The sequence below is a fragment of the Neofelis nebulosa genome, chromosome 13 (genome assembly GCF_028018385.1).
Source record: "Neofelis nebulosa isolate mNeoNeb1 chromosome 13, mNeoNeb1.pri, whole genome shotgun sequence".
Taxonomy (NCBI): Eukaryota; Metazoa; Chordata; class Mammalia; order Carnivora; family Felidae; genus Neofelis; species Neofelis nebulosa.
Genome location: NC_080794.1, coordinates 44,259,765 through 44,279,286, shown reverse-complemented (window position 1 = coordinate 44,279,286; position 19,522 = coordinate 44,259,765). Strand labels below are relative to the sequence as shown.

The 19,522-nt window shown below is 54.8% G+C and overlaps 1 protein-coding gene across 2 annotated transcripts; it reads left to right on the top strand.

Annotated features, from left to right (window-relative positions):
* The first annotated feature begins 582 nt into the window (after positions 1–582).
* On the top strand, positions 583–19,101 carry MAT1A (methionine adenosyltransferase 1A). Of its 2 annotated transcripts, XM_058696832.1 has the most exons (11): positions 583–911; positions 1,014–1,382; positions 2,931–3,216; positions 5,120–5,197; positions 5,998–6,120; positions 9,182–9,294; positions 9,720–9,863; positions 14,128–14,346; positions 15,892–16,074; positions 16,425–16,558; positions 17,231–19,101. In XM_058696832.1, exons 5-11 carry the CDS (start codon positions 6,018–6,020, stop codon positions 17,331–17,333), a joined length of 999 nt encoding a protein of 332 aa, XP_058552815.1. In that variant the 5' UTR covers positions 583–911; positions 1,014–1,382; positions 2,931–3,216; positions 5,120–5,197; positions 5,998–6,017; the 3' UTR covers positions 17,334–19,101. The 2 variants fall into 2 exon arrangements, with proteins under 2 accessions (XP_058552815.1, XP_058552814.1); XM_058696831.1 differs by lacking the exon at positions 2,931–3,216 and having other exon boundaries at positions 584–911.
* The last annotated feature ends 421 nt before the right edge of the window (positions 19,102–19,522 follow it).

The following is a 19,522-nucleotide window of genomic DNA, read 5'->3' as shown; positions in this document are numbered from 1 at the left end:
ATATTTTTGATGCATGAGCTTTTGGCTGCTTACATTTTATTGCTTTCTAGTGGGAACTGGTTTCTCCACCCATTCTCACTGTCTGTGATCTCAGTTCCTCACTCTTCCTGCAGCCTGAGGTCTGAGAGTGGGAGGGAAGGAAGAGAGAGGCGCTGTCATGTAGAGCATGAATTTGGCTACAGATGTAACCCAGTTCACTTCTTTTCTTGGTCAAAGCAAAAAAAAAAAAAAAAAAAAAAAGTGCGGGAATCATGTGATCAGAATGTTGATCAAGTGTATAGGACTGAATAGGTCGAAGTTTAATGTATCTTATGGAAGCTGGACTCGGATAATTTCCCTGTAATGAATCCATCTCTCAAGAGTCTTTTTCCAAAAACAAAAAAATAAAAATAAAAAAGCATTGTCTTCTGTAACCTGTCCAGATACTTTTTAATGTGACCGCTGGTGTCTTAGAGAAGCCGACAGCTTAGGTGCTTTCTATCAGCAGAGAAATGTGGGCTCGAAAGCTTTTCCCCTAAACGAACGTGTTGTGTAACGTCCACGCTGACTCAGAATACAGGTGCGTGCTCTAGCTCTGAGAAGGTAGAAGAAGGGGGAGAGCCCAGCCCAGACAAGGTGTGGGGGAGGAAAGGCAGCACCCAGTAGCAAAGGCCACCCTGTGCCGCAGCCTTAGCCGAAACCGCATCTCTGGGAAAGGGCTTCTTGCTGCCTGTTTGTATCCCTGAGTCACCACAGACCCCCACCCTCCAACGTGGGATGTTAACCTCGGCCCAATATGGAGATTAGCTGCAGAGCCGAAGCAGAGTCCCAAAGGAGCTTCGGTTCTGCAGAATCTGTACAGCCTTCTTCACCGTGCACTGACCAGACGTTGGGGCTCGGGAAATCCGAGCTGAGGACCGGAATTCCTCAAGGTAAGAAGACACCCCTCCCCCCCCCCCCCCCCCCCCCCAGGAAATGGACTCCTCCAATTTTCTCACATGATTATTCAGGCCCTTTCACTTTTCCATATATAGGAGTCACTCAGGAGCGAGCCGTGACCAGCCGGAGAGAGTGACACGTCGGTACTCAGGCCCGCCTTCCTCACCATCCTCACCTTCCCCACCTTCCCCTCACGTGCGCACAGGCAGTTCCCCAGAAGCGAGCCCTGTAGCTCTGCCAAAGACAAGCCTGTTGGGTTCCCGGGGGAGAAAAAAAAAAAAAAAAAGGCAACCACACAAAACCACTTCAGGCAAAGTCAACAGCGTTGAAATCGTTACCTTGAAGAAACCCAGTGGAGAAGCGTGCAAAGATGAATGGCCCGGTGGACGGCTTGTGTGACCACTCTCTAAGTGAAGAAGGAGCCTTCATGTTCACCTCGGAGTCTGTAGGAGAGGGACACCCGGGTAAGTAGGTGGCTGTGGACCGAGGACAGCCTGTGCCGGGGGAGCCATTTTCCCCGGGGCCTTAAAACCAATCCGTGTTCGTTACCGTGAGGGGTCTCTGGAGGCACCATAGGAGGCGTCTTTTAATTCTATTAATTTACTAATTTACTAGTTTTGGAAAACAGTCACTGATTAGGAAATGAGAAGTTGTCAGTTAATGAAGCCAAGCGTTCATGCTGCCACCCACAGCCAGCATCTCTGCACGATGAGGCCGCTACAGGGAACACGCGTTGGGTTGACTAAACATATTACACGTCTAACACATATCGGATATCAGCTTTATATATTGGGGGGCAAGACAAAGCTTTATCATTGAGCGACTTAAATCAACAGAGAATGTTCCAGTGTTCCCTCCAACAAGACTGTGGTCGCTAAGTTTTGCACGTAAAGCGTGTATAGTCTAGGAACGAACAGCACATTCCAGTAGTCGCTGAGACAGATCTCCAGGTCCTGAAAGCCTCAGGTATATTATCTATGAGCAGTACAGATGACCTCCTGAAGAGGAAGAACATTTGAGTATTTTCTGGTGCTGTGGGGAAATGGGAGAGTCTCGTGTGCCAATGTGAGGACCATGATCAGCCTCAGGCCGCAGGTCAGTGGTTCTCAGACATCAGGGAGCGTCAGCATCACCCAGTAGGCTTGTTGAGGCAGAGTGCCGGACCCTACCCCCAGACTTTTCTGATTTCGTAGATCTTGGGTGAGGCTCAAGGTTTGCATTTTTACTAAGTTCTCAGGAGATGCTTTTGCTGCTGCTGCTGTGGGAACCACACTTTGTGAACCACTGCTCAAGAAGAATCTTGGGGGCTGGGCATACTGACTTATTCTTTATGCACTTTTTCAAAATTCATCTGAGAAATTAAAGTTTTGGTAACTTATCACCAAGGCTACCTTCTTTTCATCTGCCTCATCCATGTTATTTCAGAGCTTGTAACTCAGCTGTAGACATCTCCTTCCATATGCTTTAGCTGGTGGTTCTCAACTGGGGGCAGTTTTGCCCCCTTTCTCCCAAGAACATTTTGTAATGTCTGAAAACATTTTTGGTTGTCTGTCATAACTCTGCTGTGAGGGGTTGGGGGTGCCACTGGCATTTAGTGGATAGAGGCCACGTGTGCTTCTAAACATCCTGAATGCACAAGACCATCCCCCCTGCAGCAAAGAATTTTCTGGCCCCCAATGTCAGTAACAGTTTCTTACCGCTGTTAAGAAACCTTGGTTTAAACTCAGTTTTGTATGTGACTTAGCTCAGTTCGAAACAAATAGCCCCTTTCATTGTGTGTAACTTTATAAAGTCTCCGGGTGCTTGGGCACGCGGTGGCCAGAGGTCCCATAGTACACACCGCGGTGTGCTCAGTGGACAGAGGAAAAATTCTAGCCAATCAAATGGCCGTGTTGTCTATTTAATGATAGCCTTTCAGTCTGTCTGACTCTCCTTTCAGTTGCCACAATCAATTCACTGTCCACGTAAGTCAGCTTCCTCTAAGCTTGAGGACTTGTTGCTTGTCATTCCAGTGCTGAATTCTTCCACCAGCAGGATAAAATGAATGCTTTTTCAACTTCCAAGAAAACCACCTATGAGCTATCTTACAGCCACTGAGTGATACTGATAGAAATTCTGAAAGCCTAAAGAAACAGTTCAGAAAGAGCCTCCTTACACGTTATTTCAGTCTGCGGAGCTGTCTCAACACCCTTGCTCATCTCGGCTTTATCCCTAATACCCCTTATCCCAGTCCCCCGTGTGGACTGGGGACATGTGACCTGCGTCCTTGAAACAAGCAGAGTCATCCGTGGTCAGCATGTGAGTAACCCTAGGAGTCCTGATGGAGATAGGCTTTCATTAGTAGGGGTGTGCAGAGGCCGTGGCATCAGACAAACCTGGATTTACAGCAGGGATCTGCCACTGCAGTGGGGTGCCTAGAAAGCCCGAAAGTTTAGTGGCAGTTTCTCAAGGAAAGGTTAGAGAATTCACCTTTAATGGCAGATTAACATTTTAAGTTACATTGACGTGAATGTTTTAAATGATGCGCTTAGGACAGCAGAGCGCTTGATTCTGGATCTAGATTCTTCATATAAAAACCAAAAAACAAAAACAAAATAGAAGGACACAAGGAAACTTTTGGAGGTGACAGATATGTTTCTTACCTTGTTTATGGTGATGATAACGTGAGAGTACTCACATGTCCAAACTCCTCAAATTATATACTTTAATTTTATGCAGATAAGTTTTGTACACCAATTTTACCTCAATAAAACTGGGAAAAACTGTATTAATTTATTAACAGCCAACTCTGGAGACGCCTGGGTGGCTCAGTTGGTTGAGTGTCTAACTTTGGCTCAGGTCATGATCTCATGGTTTTTGGGTTTGAGCCCCGTGCACTCTGTCAGTGCAGAGCCTGCTTGGGATTCTCTCTCTCCCTCTCTCTCTCTCAGCCCCTAGCTTGCTCACTCTCTCAAAAATAAGTAAATAAACATTAAAAAAAAGTCAACTCTGCGGGTATTTTGAACTTTAAATGAGATGTAATATGTATAAATAGGTGTCGCTTTTATTTCTGAATCTGTAAACATTGACTGTTTGCACAACCCCAAAGCAAGAGCGGACTTTTCCAGAGTGCCACTGAGAGGTCTGCATGCTCAGCCATGTGGAATTCTTAAGGCAAGTAGTGGAAAAATAAGGTCAAATCCCTGCTTCTGTTGAGTTGTGGTCAGCCCCCACCTTGACTGAGGTCAAACCCAGCTAGAATATCTAACCTTCAGGGGGCTGAGCGGCAGTGGGGATGATCTGAGAGCTGCCTGTGGAAATGTTCAGTAGAACAGCAATGATGTGTAGAGGTTCTCTTATGGAATTTCTACAGCTGGGGTGGTGGATTCAGGCTTGGTGTTGTGTACACAGTATATTTCAGCTCATGGAATCTGCAGAGAAATGTATCTGTTTGTCCCATCTGATTTTACGTGTTGGCACCTAATCTTACTGACATCATTAGCTATTTTAACTTCTTTTTTTTTTATAATTATACATTTTAATGATCATATCCACTTGTTAAATATTTTGATATCTATCTATCTATATATGTATATATGTACATATTAATGTTTATTTATTTTTGAGAGAGAGAGAGAGAGAGTGTGCGAGTCAGGGGTGGGGCAGAGAGAGAGGGAGACAGAGGATCTGAAGCAGGCTCCTCACTGACAGCAGAGAGCCCGATGTGGGGCTAGAACTCAGGAACCACGGGATCATGACCTGAGCTGAAGTCAGACACTCAACCACTGAGCCACCCAGTCCCCCCAGCTATTTTAACTTCTATTTCTAGGAGCTTTCTAGATTTTAGACTTAAAGGGAATATCTTAAAGAATGAGAGACTTTTTAGTAGGAGAATGTGTGTGTGTGTGTGTGTGTGTGTGTGTGTGTGTGTGTGTATCTGTGTGTGTCTGTGTAAATTGCTATAGTCTTTTAGAACTGATTTTGGAACGTATGTCTTTTTTGGGGGAATGCTACAACTTCATGTAATATACATCATCCAAAATTAGGCAGAAATGGGATGAAATAAAAATTTCAAAATTTCCTAATTATGGATATTTAAAGAAGTATCCTCTTTGGTAGATAGATTTCATATGTCAGCTTACCAAATACCTGATTATTTTGATACTTCAGTCTGTTAGACCCACTATCTCTGTGATTCTTATACATGTTCCTTCTCCTCCAGACAAGATCTGCGACCAGATCAGTGATGCCGTGCTGGATGCCCATCTGAGGCAGGACCCCAATGCCAAGGTGGCCTGTGGTAAGAGATGTCTACTCCCTGCTAAAGACCTCAGTGGGCTGGGCTCGAGGTCTTTGCCTGTGCTGAGGCCCTCGGAACAACAGAGAGCCAGGGGCTCCAGTGCCTGGAGGACCCCCGAGGTGATCACGGTTGCAGCCGAATCAGGGCCTTGGCCAAGGTCATGGGGCAGGGGTTCCCAGAAGGGAGACCAGAGCCCCTCTGTCCTCACTGTGTGCTGCACAGATGGCTCCTTCCCTCTCCAGTGCCTCCCTAGCCCCTGCGTTGAGCACCACTGGGACCTGTGCCTTCTGAGGGTACACTTCACCCTGAGATATATCTTTGTGAATGGCCAGTGAGGAGGTTGGCCCGCCCTGATCTCAGGACCTCAGCCTGCGGTGGAATATTAGCAACAAGGGGCGGGAGAGGCCTCCCGGAGGCATGTTGACAGCATTCTTTATGACAACCACCTGCCACCGTTGTCTCACTTTGAGCCACGCGGCAGTCGTAACGTTGTCTTCATGTACAGTTGGGGAAGCCGAATTAGGCTAAATAAGTGGTCCAACACCACGTGAGAAGGACGGGGTCACTGTGAAAGCGAGGTGGGACCGGGTCTGTCCAAAGCGTAGTTCTCCGGGCAGCATTCACACACGGTCAGCACTTCTGCCGGGATTTACTCTGCTTGTTAGCATTGTTCCCACATTTCCGGCACCCATGCCTCGTAAGACTCTTCGTGAGCCCCTTTATCAGCGCTGTGCGGGGGTCCAGGAGTGGCGCTCCCCTCGGCTGGCCCGTGGCCGCTGACCTTGCCCCCTCTCTCGCAGAGACGGTGTGTAAGACAGGCATGGTGCTACTCTGCGGAGAGATCACCTCCACGGCCACAGTGGACTACCAGCGGGTGGTGAGAAGCACCATCAGGCACATCGGCTACGACGACTCCGCCAAGGGTGAGGCGGGCCCCCGGGTCTGAAATGTGTGGGCGCCCCCGCCGCCGTGTCAGATCTGAGGCTCTCTGTCCTCTGCCAGTGCAGATACCAACTGGGAGAAAAGAACATTCCTTGGCCCGCCTGGCAGGTCAGGAGTCACGGTCTCTGGCAATAGCATGGCGGCCCACGGGATGGCGTCCGGTTGAACTAGCCCGTGTCCATCTGTTGTCGCCTCTGGTCTTGGTGCTGGCAAAGGCTTTGGAAGAGAGAAGCACCGAGTAAAGGGAGCCGCCCTCCGCTGGGGAGATGTTCTCTGCCGGGCGTGGGCGCTGGTCTTTGTATTTGTCCTCTTCATCGTTTGAGGCCCTCTGCCGTACTCCTGCAGACGAGGCAACTGAGGCTTGGAGTCATAAATAATTTGCACGAGGTGACAGCCAGTAGTAGGCGGCCCTTTGGAGACTCCTGCGCTTGCTGCTTCAAGATGCCGCTTCTCGTTCTAGACCAGGAGAAACAAAGTGACTCAGTCCAGAACTGGTACTCATGGCAGGTGGAAGGAGACAGGCTGGCCGAGGTTGGCCCCAGTGGCAGGCAGTGTGGGAGCTTGTATCCCAGGGAAGGGACCCAGGCCCTGGCAGGAATCGAGGAGGAGCGCCGTGATCAGGCCGGGGTGACAGCTGGAAAGAATGGGGGATGGGGGGACTCGCAGCAGAGTCCAACATCTAAGACAGGGCAGGGTGGGAAAGGGTCCGGTTTGGAGAGGCACCAGAGGACAGGGTGCAAGAGTCAGATGCTGAGGGCCTGTGCACACGGGCTTGCCACTTATGGGTTCTTGAGGGTGACGTGTGCCACCTCTGTGGGTCGGGGCAGGCTGGAACGATGTGCTGCATGTGTGTGAGTGAGAGTCCCTCGCCGCTGAGGGTGCAGACACACAAGCTCCGTGCAGCCACCTTCTGACCCGCCTAGAGTACTCACTCAGCACACGGAAGTGGACACAGAACCAATGAGCACAGGCTCATTCTGCCAGTCAGCACAGTGTTCTGGAGGAAGCACATTGTCCCAGACCAGCAGCTTCCCAACATGTCACCATGCACAGCTACACCTGTTCTACCAGGAAAAGGCGGTCATTTAAGACGTGTAGACCTTATTCAAGAACAAGCCTTGTTCTGCACTAGGTGGAAGGGAAACTTCCCAGGAGGCAATGTGTGCTGGCAGGAGAGAGCGAGAGAGAGCCCAGCTCTGCTGCTGACTGCATCTCGGCACGCCCAGCTTGTGGCTGTGCCTGCACCCAGAGGACCCCACACAGCAACACAGTGCGGTGGCTGCACTAAGAGGGCCCCGGGCTAACCGCCCCGCACTGCTCTTGGCTGTACAGTCGCTGCTCCTCTCCCCTTGGTCCCCTGAATTCTGTTTTTCCAAATCGCTTGGAGCCCTTGATGGATTCTCAGGGCTGAGAAGCTTCACTGCCCAGAGAGCGATTAGGGAAAATGCAAAATATTTAATGCACAGTCGGTGAGTCCTTGGCAGGCCTCTAAAGATGGCTCATTGGTTTGTGTGTTCAAAAACATTCTCTGGGAACAGGAACCTGCAGAGGACAAAGGCATCCTGGTGCTTCTGGAGTGGGGGCACTGCCTGGCATTAAATGGCGCAGTATGGGGTGCCCAGCGGCGAGTCGGTGGGAGGGAGGGAGGGGGGAAGGTCCAGGGACGTTTATTGAGAGCTGATCAGATTTGAGCGTGTGGGGATGGGGAGCTGGAGGAAGAGCATTCTATTTTTTTTTAATTTTTTTTTTCAACATTTTTTATTTTATTTTTGGGACAGAGAGAGACAGAGCATGAACGGGGGAGGGGCAGAGAGAGAGGGAGACACAGAATCAGAAACAGGCTCCAGGCTCCGAGCCATCAGCCCAGAGCCTGACGCGGGGCTCGAACTCAGGACCGCGAGATCGTGACCTGGCTGAAGTCGGACGCTTAACCGACTGCGCCACCCAGGCGCCCCATGGAGGAAGAGCATTCTAGACAGAGACCTAGCGGAGGTAGGAAAGTGTGCCGTGCAGAAGGCTAGCCCCGAGCGAGCGTGTGTTGGCTGGGGCAGTTCAGCCGGGAGGGGCTGGGTGGACCCGAGGAGTCTCAGTTCTTCACCGGGCAGCAGGCCCCACGTGAAGCATGGACATAAACAACAGCCTGGATCTGGGTCAGTTGGTTGGTTTTAGTAAAGCTCACACTGGCAGCGTAGGTAGAATAGACTGGAAAGAGAGTGACAGTTACTCGGCTTGTCACCAATACTTGGCCTGGTAGTAGAGCCTCTGTGAGTTTCAGCCCCTCAGTCACGCAGTGCCCACGGCCGGGCCCGGCAAGGCCCGAGGGCCCACAGGGAGAAGATCGCGCTGTCGGTGCCCAGTGGCCCCTTCTGGGGCTCCGGGGGCGGGGCTGCCACTCACCAGCAACGAGTTCTTCCCAGGGGCTGGGAAGAACAGCTTCCATGTGTGTGCCTGAACTTTGGGGGTGGGCAGACATGGCCGTGGCCTCCAGAGGTGTGGCTTTTCCATTTGGCTTCAGGCCCTGTGCAGAGCTTGGGATCAGAGGACTCTAGCTCTGGGAGCCTCTCTGGATAGTTCACGTGCACTGTCTTTGTTCAGTGTGTTTCATACGTGGATTACGCCTAGGCTTCCGAACAGCAGTGCTGGAAGGTGATTTTCAGCCTGGGTCTTGGAACATGCCTCCAGAAGGGTAAGGGGGCAGGGCCACGAGTCACCCAGCGCAGCCGCAGCTGTTATCTGGTTTTCATCTTGCCGTTCTGTGTAGAATATAGATTTCTAATCTAGGTATAATTTAATGTAGTAAAATGCACTGTGGAGGATTTTCTTCGACCAGCCTTCCAGATGATAACATGGGATGGACACATGGCCTTCCCCATCCTGGGCCTCAGCTCTGCCCAACAGGTCCCAGACAGATCCCAGCTGGTTAGAGACCGCCCACCCCCACATGAAATGCCGTGTCGGGAGCTGAGCAGTCTGCCAGGACGCTGGAAGCCACCCTCTGTCTGACACGTGTCCCCACGAAGGCCTGCTTTCCCTTCTGCTTAGGCTTTGACTTCAAGACCTGCAATGTGCTGGTAGCTCTGGAGCAGCAGTCCCCGGATATTGCCCAGTGTGTACATTTGGACAGAAACGAAGAAGACGTCGGGGCCGGAGACCAGGTGACCACACGTGGAGTGCAGGGTCAGGGGTCAGGATAGCATTGTCTGTGTCAGCCCTGGCTCTGACCTGCGCTGAGTTGACAGCTGGGAAGTTCATGAGTAATGGATTGGACACGCTGTGGGGTGGACCCCCCCTCCCCGATCCTAGCAGGAGCTCCCGGGGGGAGGGGTCCGTGCGCCTGGAATAAATTAGGACACCCCTGCTTCAGGGCAGTGACTTGAGGGCACGGCCTGCTTGTGGAAGACTGTGGTCGCCGATGCCCAATTTGGGCTTGTCCCCCCCTCCCAGAGCATTGTCTTGTCTTCCTGTCCACAAGTGCCCCCGCCTCCCCGTGCAGATGTTATACATGCACAGGGCACCCAATACAGCCACGCTTTAGATGAGAAGATAAAATGCGTATTGCTCCGTTGACGCTCTCCTCCAGGGTCTGATGTTCGGCTATGCCACCGACGAGACAGAAGAGTGTATGCCCCTCACTATTATCCTCGCCCACAAACTCAATGCCCGAATGGCAGAACTCAGACGCTCCGGGGTCCTCCCCTGGCTGAGGCCTGACTCCAAGACCCAGGTGAGCCTCCTCCTGCCCCCCTCCCGTGGAGCCCCAGACACACACTGGGGACCCAGACACCCCTCTGGGTCCTCTTGGTACTTGTCATTGTTGGCATCAATATGGTCAGTCCGCGCACTCAAAATATTGTTGGCTGTGAAAAGAACTATTTATCTGAAAACTCTTCAGATCTACATGTTTTCTCCCCGAAGGTTTATTGTGAAAAGTCTCAAAAATACAGAAAAATGGAAAGAACGGTTCTGGATTTTTTTTTTTTTTTTGCCTTCTTAGCATATGTTGACTCTGGCAATGTGGTTCCCTGGTTCCTGCCACACATTTACTTCTTAATTGGCTTCACACTTTTGCTCACTGCCCGTCCACGCCCACAGGTCTCCACACCTTGAGCAAGGTCTGAACGCCGAGTTGACAAGGGCCATCCGTGCCTCGCTGTGGCCCTTTATCACTGTTTCTCGCGAAAAGGCTTTCCCGTTGCTGTTTTGGACTCTCTGTTCCCATGGGCCCTGACCTCTCTGCTCTGGACCGTGGGGAAATCCTCACCGGAGTCCACATGTGAAGGCCGGCGATGATGCAAATGTTAGCGCATGTGGGTGGAGGCGCCCCGTCCACGTCCCTCTCCACGTCCCTGCCCCGTGTCACCCTGGCGGCCCTGTTGGCCCCTTTCCCGGGGCTTCCTCCCCTGGCTCATCTCCCACCCCCCAACGGGTCCTTGGCACTTTTGCACACCCTATCCCCTTCCTGCACCCAATTCCTACTTTGTCACACTCAGCCAAAGCTTTCACCTGTAGGGTGTCTGGACCAGCAGCCCTGCTTCTCATTCCCCCTACACACATGTGTGCCAGAGAGCCATCGTGTGCAGCCTCACGGTCACCTCCTCCTTGGCTCCAGGGAGGGCCATGGTGCCCCCCACCCCATCCTGCTCAGCGCCCCCTCTGTCTCCACCCAGCCTCGCTCCATGTTTTGCCTAGAGAGCACCTCTTCTGCTCCAGCCTGGTTCCCAGGCCACAGCAGGGATCTGCGCTGTGCCCTCCCAAGGACTTTCCCTGCCTGGAAACTCCACTTAACTCCCTTTGGACTTTTAATTTCCTAATACTGGCTCAGAATCCTTTACAATTTTCTGCTTCCTGCGGGGGAGACCCCCCCGCTTGTTATGTTGGCATCGAAGCCCCTTGTGGTCTTCCAGTTTTACCTTCCTCTACCTCCCCACCCCAGTCCTTGCTTAGTCTGAGTTACTTCACTCCCTAGTGCTTTGTGCCTCTGCTCCCGCCCTTCGCCTCTCCTGGGATCTGCTCGGTTGCCTCCTGTCCGTCAGTGGCCAGGAAGCTCCCACCTCCCGTGGTTTCCCCGGTGGCCACCACCAGACGGGGCCTTCTCTTGCCCCCGGACTTGGAATTTGGCGCGTGCGGTTGTATAGCTCAGCATGGCTGACCGTGACCGTGACCGTCCCGTCGCCCCCGTTGTACAGAGGCGTGTCCACCTGACCGCAGGTGCGAGGCCACGCGGGGCACAGGTTGCAACTGTCTGAACCCGGGACGAGGACTTGCATGTGTGGCCTACAGCCGACCTTTCCTGGTGTTCTCCACATGCCTCCATCATCAGCATTCCTCGGCTGCTCTTCGAGGTCCCGGGGCGGGAGAGCTCAAATACGAAGACTGCAGTGGTATCAAAGGAACGGGGCGCACGGCGGCTGGCGCGCCCGGCTCCATCGTGCGCCAGAGCTGCACTGTGTCGGGAGGCGGGAGGCACGAGGCACGTCTGCAGAAAACGGAAGCCTAGAACAGAGGCTGGAGGAAGGAGAGCGCTGGGGCTCCCCTTTTCTTTGTGTGGCAGTGAGACCCAGAGGCACCGCGGTGGGGCCGGCTGAAGAGGGAAGGCCCTTGTCATCCCGCTCAGCAGCGGAGGGGTGGGGGCGAGGGTGTTCTCCTCCGGGGTTTCTCCTCCTGCAGGGATACATGGAATTCTCTTAATGCTACTTTGGATACCAAAGTCCGCTTCACTCGCCTGCCGCGGGGAGGCCGAGCCCTGGGCATCTCAGGGGCAGGGGTGCGGGTCTGGCCCCACCGCCCGAGGGCCCCTGCACACAGCTGCCTGGAGGTGAGCGGCACCGTGCCAGGACCGGTTTCTAGGCCGGCTCCATGGCCTGTTTGTGAAGGACTCTCATCATCTGACCAGAGTGTTAACTGTGAACAGGACGAGTGTTTCCACCCGAGCAAATTCTGGCTGCTGATATTGAGAACCGAGCGGCAGTACAGATGGCTATTTTTGGACCTGGTCAGAGTTGTGTTTTCCGTGGTGTGTTCCCCACCCCGCCCCCCATCTTGCTGACATGATGAGCGAAGAGGCATGCTCGGAACCCGCGGCTCGGCCACAGCCCTGTGGTTCTGCGGGGAAGGAAGGCTGCCTGGGCTCACAGCTGGCAGCGGGGGAGCGGAGGAGGCGGGCCTTCTCCCAGGGCCTGATGCTGATGCAGTGGATCTGGTCCCAGAGCCGGTCACAGGGCCTCCCCTCCTGGGGGCCCCCGCCCCAACTCCAGCAGCCTGTCACAGCTGTGTGCACGTAGCCCAGGATTTAAAGGTTGGTCTCGGGACACAGATGTCACTGTGCACCTGCCCCTCGAACGAGGGTCAGACATCACATGGGAAGGGCTCTCTCCCTTCCTTCTTCAGGATCCCACCCTCTTGCTCTTTGAACCAGGCAGGGCACAGAGCGGGAGTTTGATGCAGGCCCAGTGTTTGGCGGATATCTAAGGGGCCTCGGGCGGGCAGAGACCCTACTGCAGGCACGTCCCCGGGGAGGCACTGTTTGCTGTCCCGTGGTCCTCTCAAGGCCCTGGGGTAGGAAGTAAGGCTGCCTGCCAGGGACACCTGGCGTAGCCGCGTTCCCACAGGCCCCACACACCCCAGGCCTCCTCTGGGCACTGCTCTTGTGGGTCCACAGTGCCCTGGGTGGCACTCGGGCCTGGGGCTCCCTCCCATGTGTCCCTCGGGATCTTGAGTGACAGCCTTCTGCTGGGCAGAGCCCCGGCTACCAGGCCACAGAGCTCCAGGTCAGAGCCCGGCTCTGTTGGCTGTGTGGTCTTGACCAAGGTGTTCATGCTCTGAAGCCCCAGCTCTCCCGTCTTTAACACAGGGCTGCCAGCAGCTTCTCACAGCTTCTGGCGCGGCTTCCCGCATACAGAGCACTGCAGTCCGAGCTGGTTTCCCTCCAGCCTCATCCGCCATCCTCACTGTCCCCTTCCCTTTCGCTCCGCAAGCCCGGGGTGCCCAGACCGCAGTCCTCTGTTACCAGTCAGACCAGGCTGTGGCATCGGGTTCTCACACTCACTGACGTGTCACTATAGCACAGGGTCTCTGAGGAAGGATTTTGTCTGTGCTGCTACGGGAACGACACCAGCTTTGGGATCAGGCAGAACCGAGTCTGGCTCTTTGGCTTTCCGCTGACTGCTGTGTAACTTCAGACGAGTTGCTTCGATTCTCCTGGCCTGGTTTCTTCTCATTTGTGAAGTGGAGATGATAATGCCTGTCTTGCCGGGATGGCCGAAATGTGAATTGATCATGCGCAGATGGCCCCACCGGGGTAGAAGCGAGCATTAGAACTGCCCCTGTGGCTCGACCTGCAAGGGCACCGCAGGCGGGTTCCTTCCCTCCAATGTGCTCTCAGCTTTTTTTCCTTTCTTTTGCTCAAACACCCGGAGGCTGGCCTTCCCAAGCTTGCTGCTCCATTTCTGCCAGCCTGACTTGAGCCCTTCTCACCCTGTCCCTACAGCAGGCCAGTCCTCTGGCCCCACACACTTCCAGAGCTCCTCCACTGAGGGACTGGGGCAGCCGGCGTGGCTCATGGACACCTGTGCTCCTTGGCAGGAGCCAGGATACCTTGGCTCTGTGCCACGGAGGGTCAGAAAAGGGCTTTGGCCAGGGGGGATTCGTGGCACCCAGAACCCGCTGAGCTAGAAGGGGAGGAGGCTAGTTGGGTGACAAATAAAGAGGAAACTCTGCAACCCTGAGTCTCTAAGTGGCACTAATTGTGGTCATAGCTGGGAATAGCTTATGCCTCATGCCCAGTCATCCCCTGGCACTGGGAAGCTACTCAAATACAAGAATGTGTCAGATTAACTTTTCTGGAGGTTCTTGGAGGACAGGAGGCCCCCCCACCTTCGTTTGGATCCTGGGAGCCCCGCCTGCCGTCTGAGTGTCTGTGTGTGGCCGCAGTGTGTCCTCAGTTCAGGGCAGGGCCTCACAACGTCTCCCCTGCCCTTGTGACCCGACAGGTGACAGTTCAGTACATACAGGACAACGGCGCGGTCATCCCCGTGCGCATCCACACCATCGTCATCTCCGTGCAGCACAATGAAGACATAACACTGGAGGACATGCGCCAGGCCCTGAAGGAGCAGGTGATCGAGGCCGTGGTGCCAGCCAAATACCTGGACGAAGACACCGTTTACCACCTGCAGCCCAGCGGGCGGTTTGTCATCGGAGGTCCCCAGGTACGCCCTTGCCTCAGAGCAGATCTCTCCTGATTCGTCTTTGTTACTGGGGTTGCTCACCTCCCTGGGCACAAAGGAGGAGGTGGCTTTGTGTGACTCAGCCACGCCCGGCCCTGGACACAACATGAGGTCAGCTCACACTCCGTGGGGCCTGCTGTCCATGTGTCAGTGCAGGAGGAATTGGGGACATGTCCCCGGGACTCTCCCACCTCGTGCAGCCTGGCCCTCCCTCTCCAGACATGTCATACTGCCTCATGCTGCCGCCTTGCCCTGCTGAGATGCCAGCTCACCTTTGCGGATGACTGGCCTTTCCCAGGTGGCATCACTGGGTCTTTGCCACAGGTTATGTTCAACTCGTGTTGGGGCAGGTTTTAGGCGGGGACCCCTGCTGTCCCCTTTCTCCTGTATGGCAGGAGAGAGGACGTAGAGATCGGCAGAGCACGTCTGAGAGGCTGCTGATCTCTGCCAGGGGCGCCTCAGAGGGGATGTGTTACTGCAAAGCGGAGCCCCCGTAACGGGTTCCGTGACCAAATGTAGTGCAGAAACACAGGGGGAAAGAAAGGCAAAGCTTACTGTCATTTCTTGCAGGACTTCCCAAAGCCTAGATGTGCTAGTGGGAAGTGTGGATCTCTAAGCAGGGGGATAGAGTACGTGGTCTTTCCCCAAAGTACTCGACACGGAGCCCCTGCCCTTTTAAAACATCATTACTGGGACCCCCAGGTGGCTCTGTTGGTTGAGTATCTGACTCTTGATTTCAGCTCAGGTCAAGGTCCCAGGATCATGGGATCGAGCCCTGAGTCAGGCTCCAAGCCTGGGATTCTGTCTCTCCCGGGGTGTGGGTAGCTCAGTCTGTTAAGCAGCCGACTTTGGCTTAAGGTCATGACCTGGTGGTTCATGAGTTCAAGCCCCACATCAGGCTCTCTGCTGTCAGTGTGGAGCCTGCTTTGGATCCTCTGTCCTCCCCGCTCCTCTCTGCCCTCCCCCACTCTCTCTCTCTCTCTTTCTGTCTGTCTCTTTGTCTCTTTGTCTCTTTCTCTCTTCTTCTTCCTCTGCCCCTTCCCCCCTTCAAAAAAACAAAAAACAAACCATCATTACTGCCCAATGTCGCACAGAGCAGACACTCGAGGAAACGCCAGCCAGGGCCACGGCCCAGGGTGTGTGTGTCGAGGCTCAGGGCCCTCCTGCAGCTCGGGTTTCCCCATCACAACTGACTCAAAAACAGACTGAAGTAGGAGCTGGCTAGGATTCCAGGGAACCTCTGTCCCCTCGTTTGCACTTTCTGATGAGGCTCTGGCAGGTTACCTGGGTGCTGTAATGGGTCAGTGACTGAAATGGGGTGAGAGTGCAAGGTTTCTGGCTGACTCCCAGCTTTGGGGGCAGGGAGTGGGGGGAGGCGGGTCTTTGAAAAGTGCCCACGGGCAGCTTCAGGGCCCCCTTTCCCCGTTAGTGCGGTGGCCATCGTGGTGCTGCAGCCGCCCGTCCGCCCTGCCCTGTGGGGACCCTGGCTCTCATACCCCCCCTCCATTTCTTCCTTTCTGTCTGCAGGGGGATGCGGGCGTCACTGGCCGCAAAATTATCGTGGACACCTATGGCGGTTGGGGGGCGCACGGTGGAGGGGCCTTCTCCGGGAAGGACTACACCAAGGTGGACCGTTCGGCAGCTTATGCTGCCCGCTGGGTGGCCAAGTCCCTGGTGAAAGCGGGACTCTGCCGGAGAGTGCTCGTGCAGGTGGGTCAGCCCCACTCCGACCACCCCACCTCTGCCCCGGCTGAGGCCGTGCTGGCCTGCGGGGGGGGGGGGCACCCTCCTTGCCAAAGACTGTGACTGTGTGTTGCATGGGGCACCGGGGCATGTACCCTGAAAACCTCAGGGAGGGAAAAAATGTTCAGGGAGAGAGGCACATACTGAATCTGCTCGCTGTAAAGATGGTGGAGATTCCTAGACAGACAAGGTTGGGGAGCAGGTCGGGCCAGGGATGGGTGGTTCCAGCTGTCCCTTTCTGAGGGCATCGGGATCTCTCTGAAGGGCAGACCCCCTGCACAGGGGCTTTTGTCCCTGACCCTCGTCTCTTCTGGAAGGTTTCCTACGCCATCGGTGTGGCTGAACCACTGTCCATTTCCATCTTCACCTATGGAACCTCTCAGAAGACAGAGAGAGAACTGCTAGATGTGGTCAACAAGAATTTCGACCTTCGGCCCGGGGTCATCGTCAGGTAAATCACCGCCCCATCGCTGCCAGACGGGCCCTTCCTCCCCCCCTCACCCAGATGTCTGGCTCTTCTGAAAGAGAAAGGGAAAAAAAGGACTTTCAGTCTCCCCGGAGCAGGAGGGCCTCCAAGCTCCTAGCCCAGCTCAATGCACACCCCAAGGGCAAGATGTCTGCTTTTCAGGTTGGAGGGGGTGTCTAAGGTCCCTGCTGGCCCAGAGACGCTGACCATCCAGGGGGGCCATCTTTGAGCTGGTGGGGGGTTGTAGGAAAGTAATCACAAGGCTGAATGCTGAGAATTGAGCTGGCGGGTCTGGTCCCATTGGCCCGTGTTTCTGAGGCCGCTCTTGCCTTGCGGAGCTTGGCCGTGTGGTTGGTCTGCACCAGGCCAGTAGAGTGGCGAGGAGAGAAGAGGAGGAAGGCACAGCAAGGCCAGAGTTCAGATTCTGAGTCCTGGGTGTGTCTGTGTAACCAGGCTGTCCCCGAACCTCTGAGCCTGTTTCCCAGGGGCCAGTGACAGTCACCTCATGAGATGTGGTGTGGCATAGACAGGAAATGTATGGGAAATTGCTCTGAGCAGTGACAGTCCACACTCTGTTTGTTACTCCTGTGCTCAAAATTCAGAGAAACTCTGCTCCTTTTCCACTGAAAATGACCCTTTCCTCTGCTGACTGTGCAGGGACTTGGATTTGAAGAAGCCCATCTACCAGAAGACGGCGTGCTACGGCCATTTTGGAAGAAACGAGTTCCCATGGGAAATTCCCAAGAAGCTCGTGTTTTAGAGCTGGTGGGCGCAGGGCCTGCCTCGCCCTGGAAGCTTCTGGATTGGCACCTCTTGTCCAGGACCCCAACTCTCAGATGTCCCAGACCCAGGGCCCTGACCGCTCCCCCCACCCCCCGCTGCTGCAGGGAGTGCCTTCCCCACCCACCGCCCCCTCCTGGACCAAGCTGCAACTCTAGGGCTAGCCCTGTGCTGTCGTCACTGTGAATGGCAGGAGGCTTGCTGGTGCCTGGGGTCAGACCTCCTCATGGCGGTAGTCACACTGTCCCCCTGCTTTTCCCTCAGACTGAGGCGATGTTAATTTAGTGGAAAAACCACCCCTGTGAAGAGTAAATCCCCCCACGCCTCCCCCATGGCTGGTCCCCTCCTCCCTCACAGATCTCAGGGATCCTGGGTGGCTGGCTGTTCCCTTCCCATCTGTGGCCTGTGCCCTGAGCCAAGGGCCTTCACGGAGGCATCTCAGGCTAGGCATCCGACAGGGACAGGAACAGGGGCTGACACCTGCTGAGCAGCTATGGTGTGCGAGGGCCCGAGCCAATTACCAACCTCGTTTCTTCTTCACCGCAACATGGTGAGGTGACACCTCATTCCCAATTTCCATATGGGGAAACTGAGTCACAGACCGCCTAGGTGACTTTCCCAAGGTCCTACAGCCACATGTGTCAGGACCCACACGTGATCCAGGGGCTTTGACTCGAGAGCCCGTACGCAGCCCCCAACGCTGTTCCCATCTCATGCCGGACGGAGGCCTGAGCAATGACCACGCAGATTGAAAAGCAGCTCTGTGGCCTCTGTCCTGAAGACCTGAGCTTGCTGCTCACCTCTTGGTGAGCCCTGGGCAGGGATATGTGAAGTCAGGATAGAGAAGCAGCTTGTCCCAGCTCAGGTGGCCAGCCCCTTAGATGGGTCCGGAACCCCGTGGCTTCCAGCCCTTCTCTCTTTGGCCTCTTGGTCTGAATGCCGTTGGAATAAGTGTGTGAGCCCCTCAGACGCCCCTTCCAGAGAGGCCACTCGTAAGGGCCGAATATCTAATGTTAAGTAGTGACCCAGGTGGCGGAGCTGAACTCCTAGCGGTAGACAAGTTGGCTGAAGTGTCATGAGGAGATTCTGCCTTTGCCAGGTGGCTCCCGGGGCACAGCCCTCAAGGGGCCTGAGTGGTCCTCGGTGCGCTAAGGTCTTGGAAGCGCACGTTCACCTGCCTTTCCGTCCCTGGCCAGCCCTGCCTCCCCCACCTGTCAGCCTGGGCCGCTGACAGCAGTGTCTCTGCCTTCTCCCTAGCTGCCCAGACCACAGGCTCAGGTAAGGGCCCCCAAGGGTCCCATAGAGCACTGAGGCCTGGGCTTTGGTCCAGGGTCCATGGCGCTGGTTCTGGCTGAACCAGGCAGCCCAAGAACCCTCATCTGGGGAGCAGACGGCCTGCATCTGGGCTCCAGGCCTGACGCACAAAGACCCCAAGCTTTTCTCCTTACGTCAGGGAAAAGGCAGCTCTTCAGGGGAGAAAAAGAAGGCCGATTTACCACCGAAACCTAGAGCTCCTGTCCGCTCCCAGCAAGTCTCAAGCTCCCTCCAGGAGAGGGAGGCACAAGCTTGCAGGCGGTCAATGCCTCCCACTCAAGCCCTATTCAAAGTGAAAATTCAGAATTGCATGGTTGCCCCTCCCCCCCTGGAGATAAAAGATCTTTTTTTGGACATTGTTGATATGAAACTCGAACCTTTATGTGTTAATAGTTCCTGCTGGGACAGTGAATAAACAACTACTCTGTGCTCGGTTTTTGTCTGCAAACCTTCAGACGTACCTCACCAGGAGCATCTCTATCCCCCCCAGCATAGAGGTGCCCTCTGCTCTGTGCCCCCACCCCCCGCCCCCCACCACTGGAGCCCTCTGTTCCCGTCCGGGTGGGCTTCTCCAGCATGCACTAAGCTTTCCTCATCCACCAGCTACTGTGTTAAGTCACGGCATTTCCCTATTTATTCCCCACCGCACTCCGCTGAGTTTCACAGAGAGAACCTGAGGCCCAGAGGGTTAGGGATGTGACCGAGGGCACCTGTCTGGGAAGTGGCGCCCCGGTCTCCTGAGTGTGCTCTCTCCATCACCACGTGCTGCCGCCCAGGGCCTCGTCTGCCCTCCCTGCGTGGGAGTCAGCTGCAGTCAGACCGTCGTGAGGGGGGCACTGCGGCCATCGTTGTTCA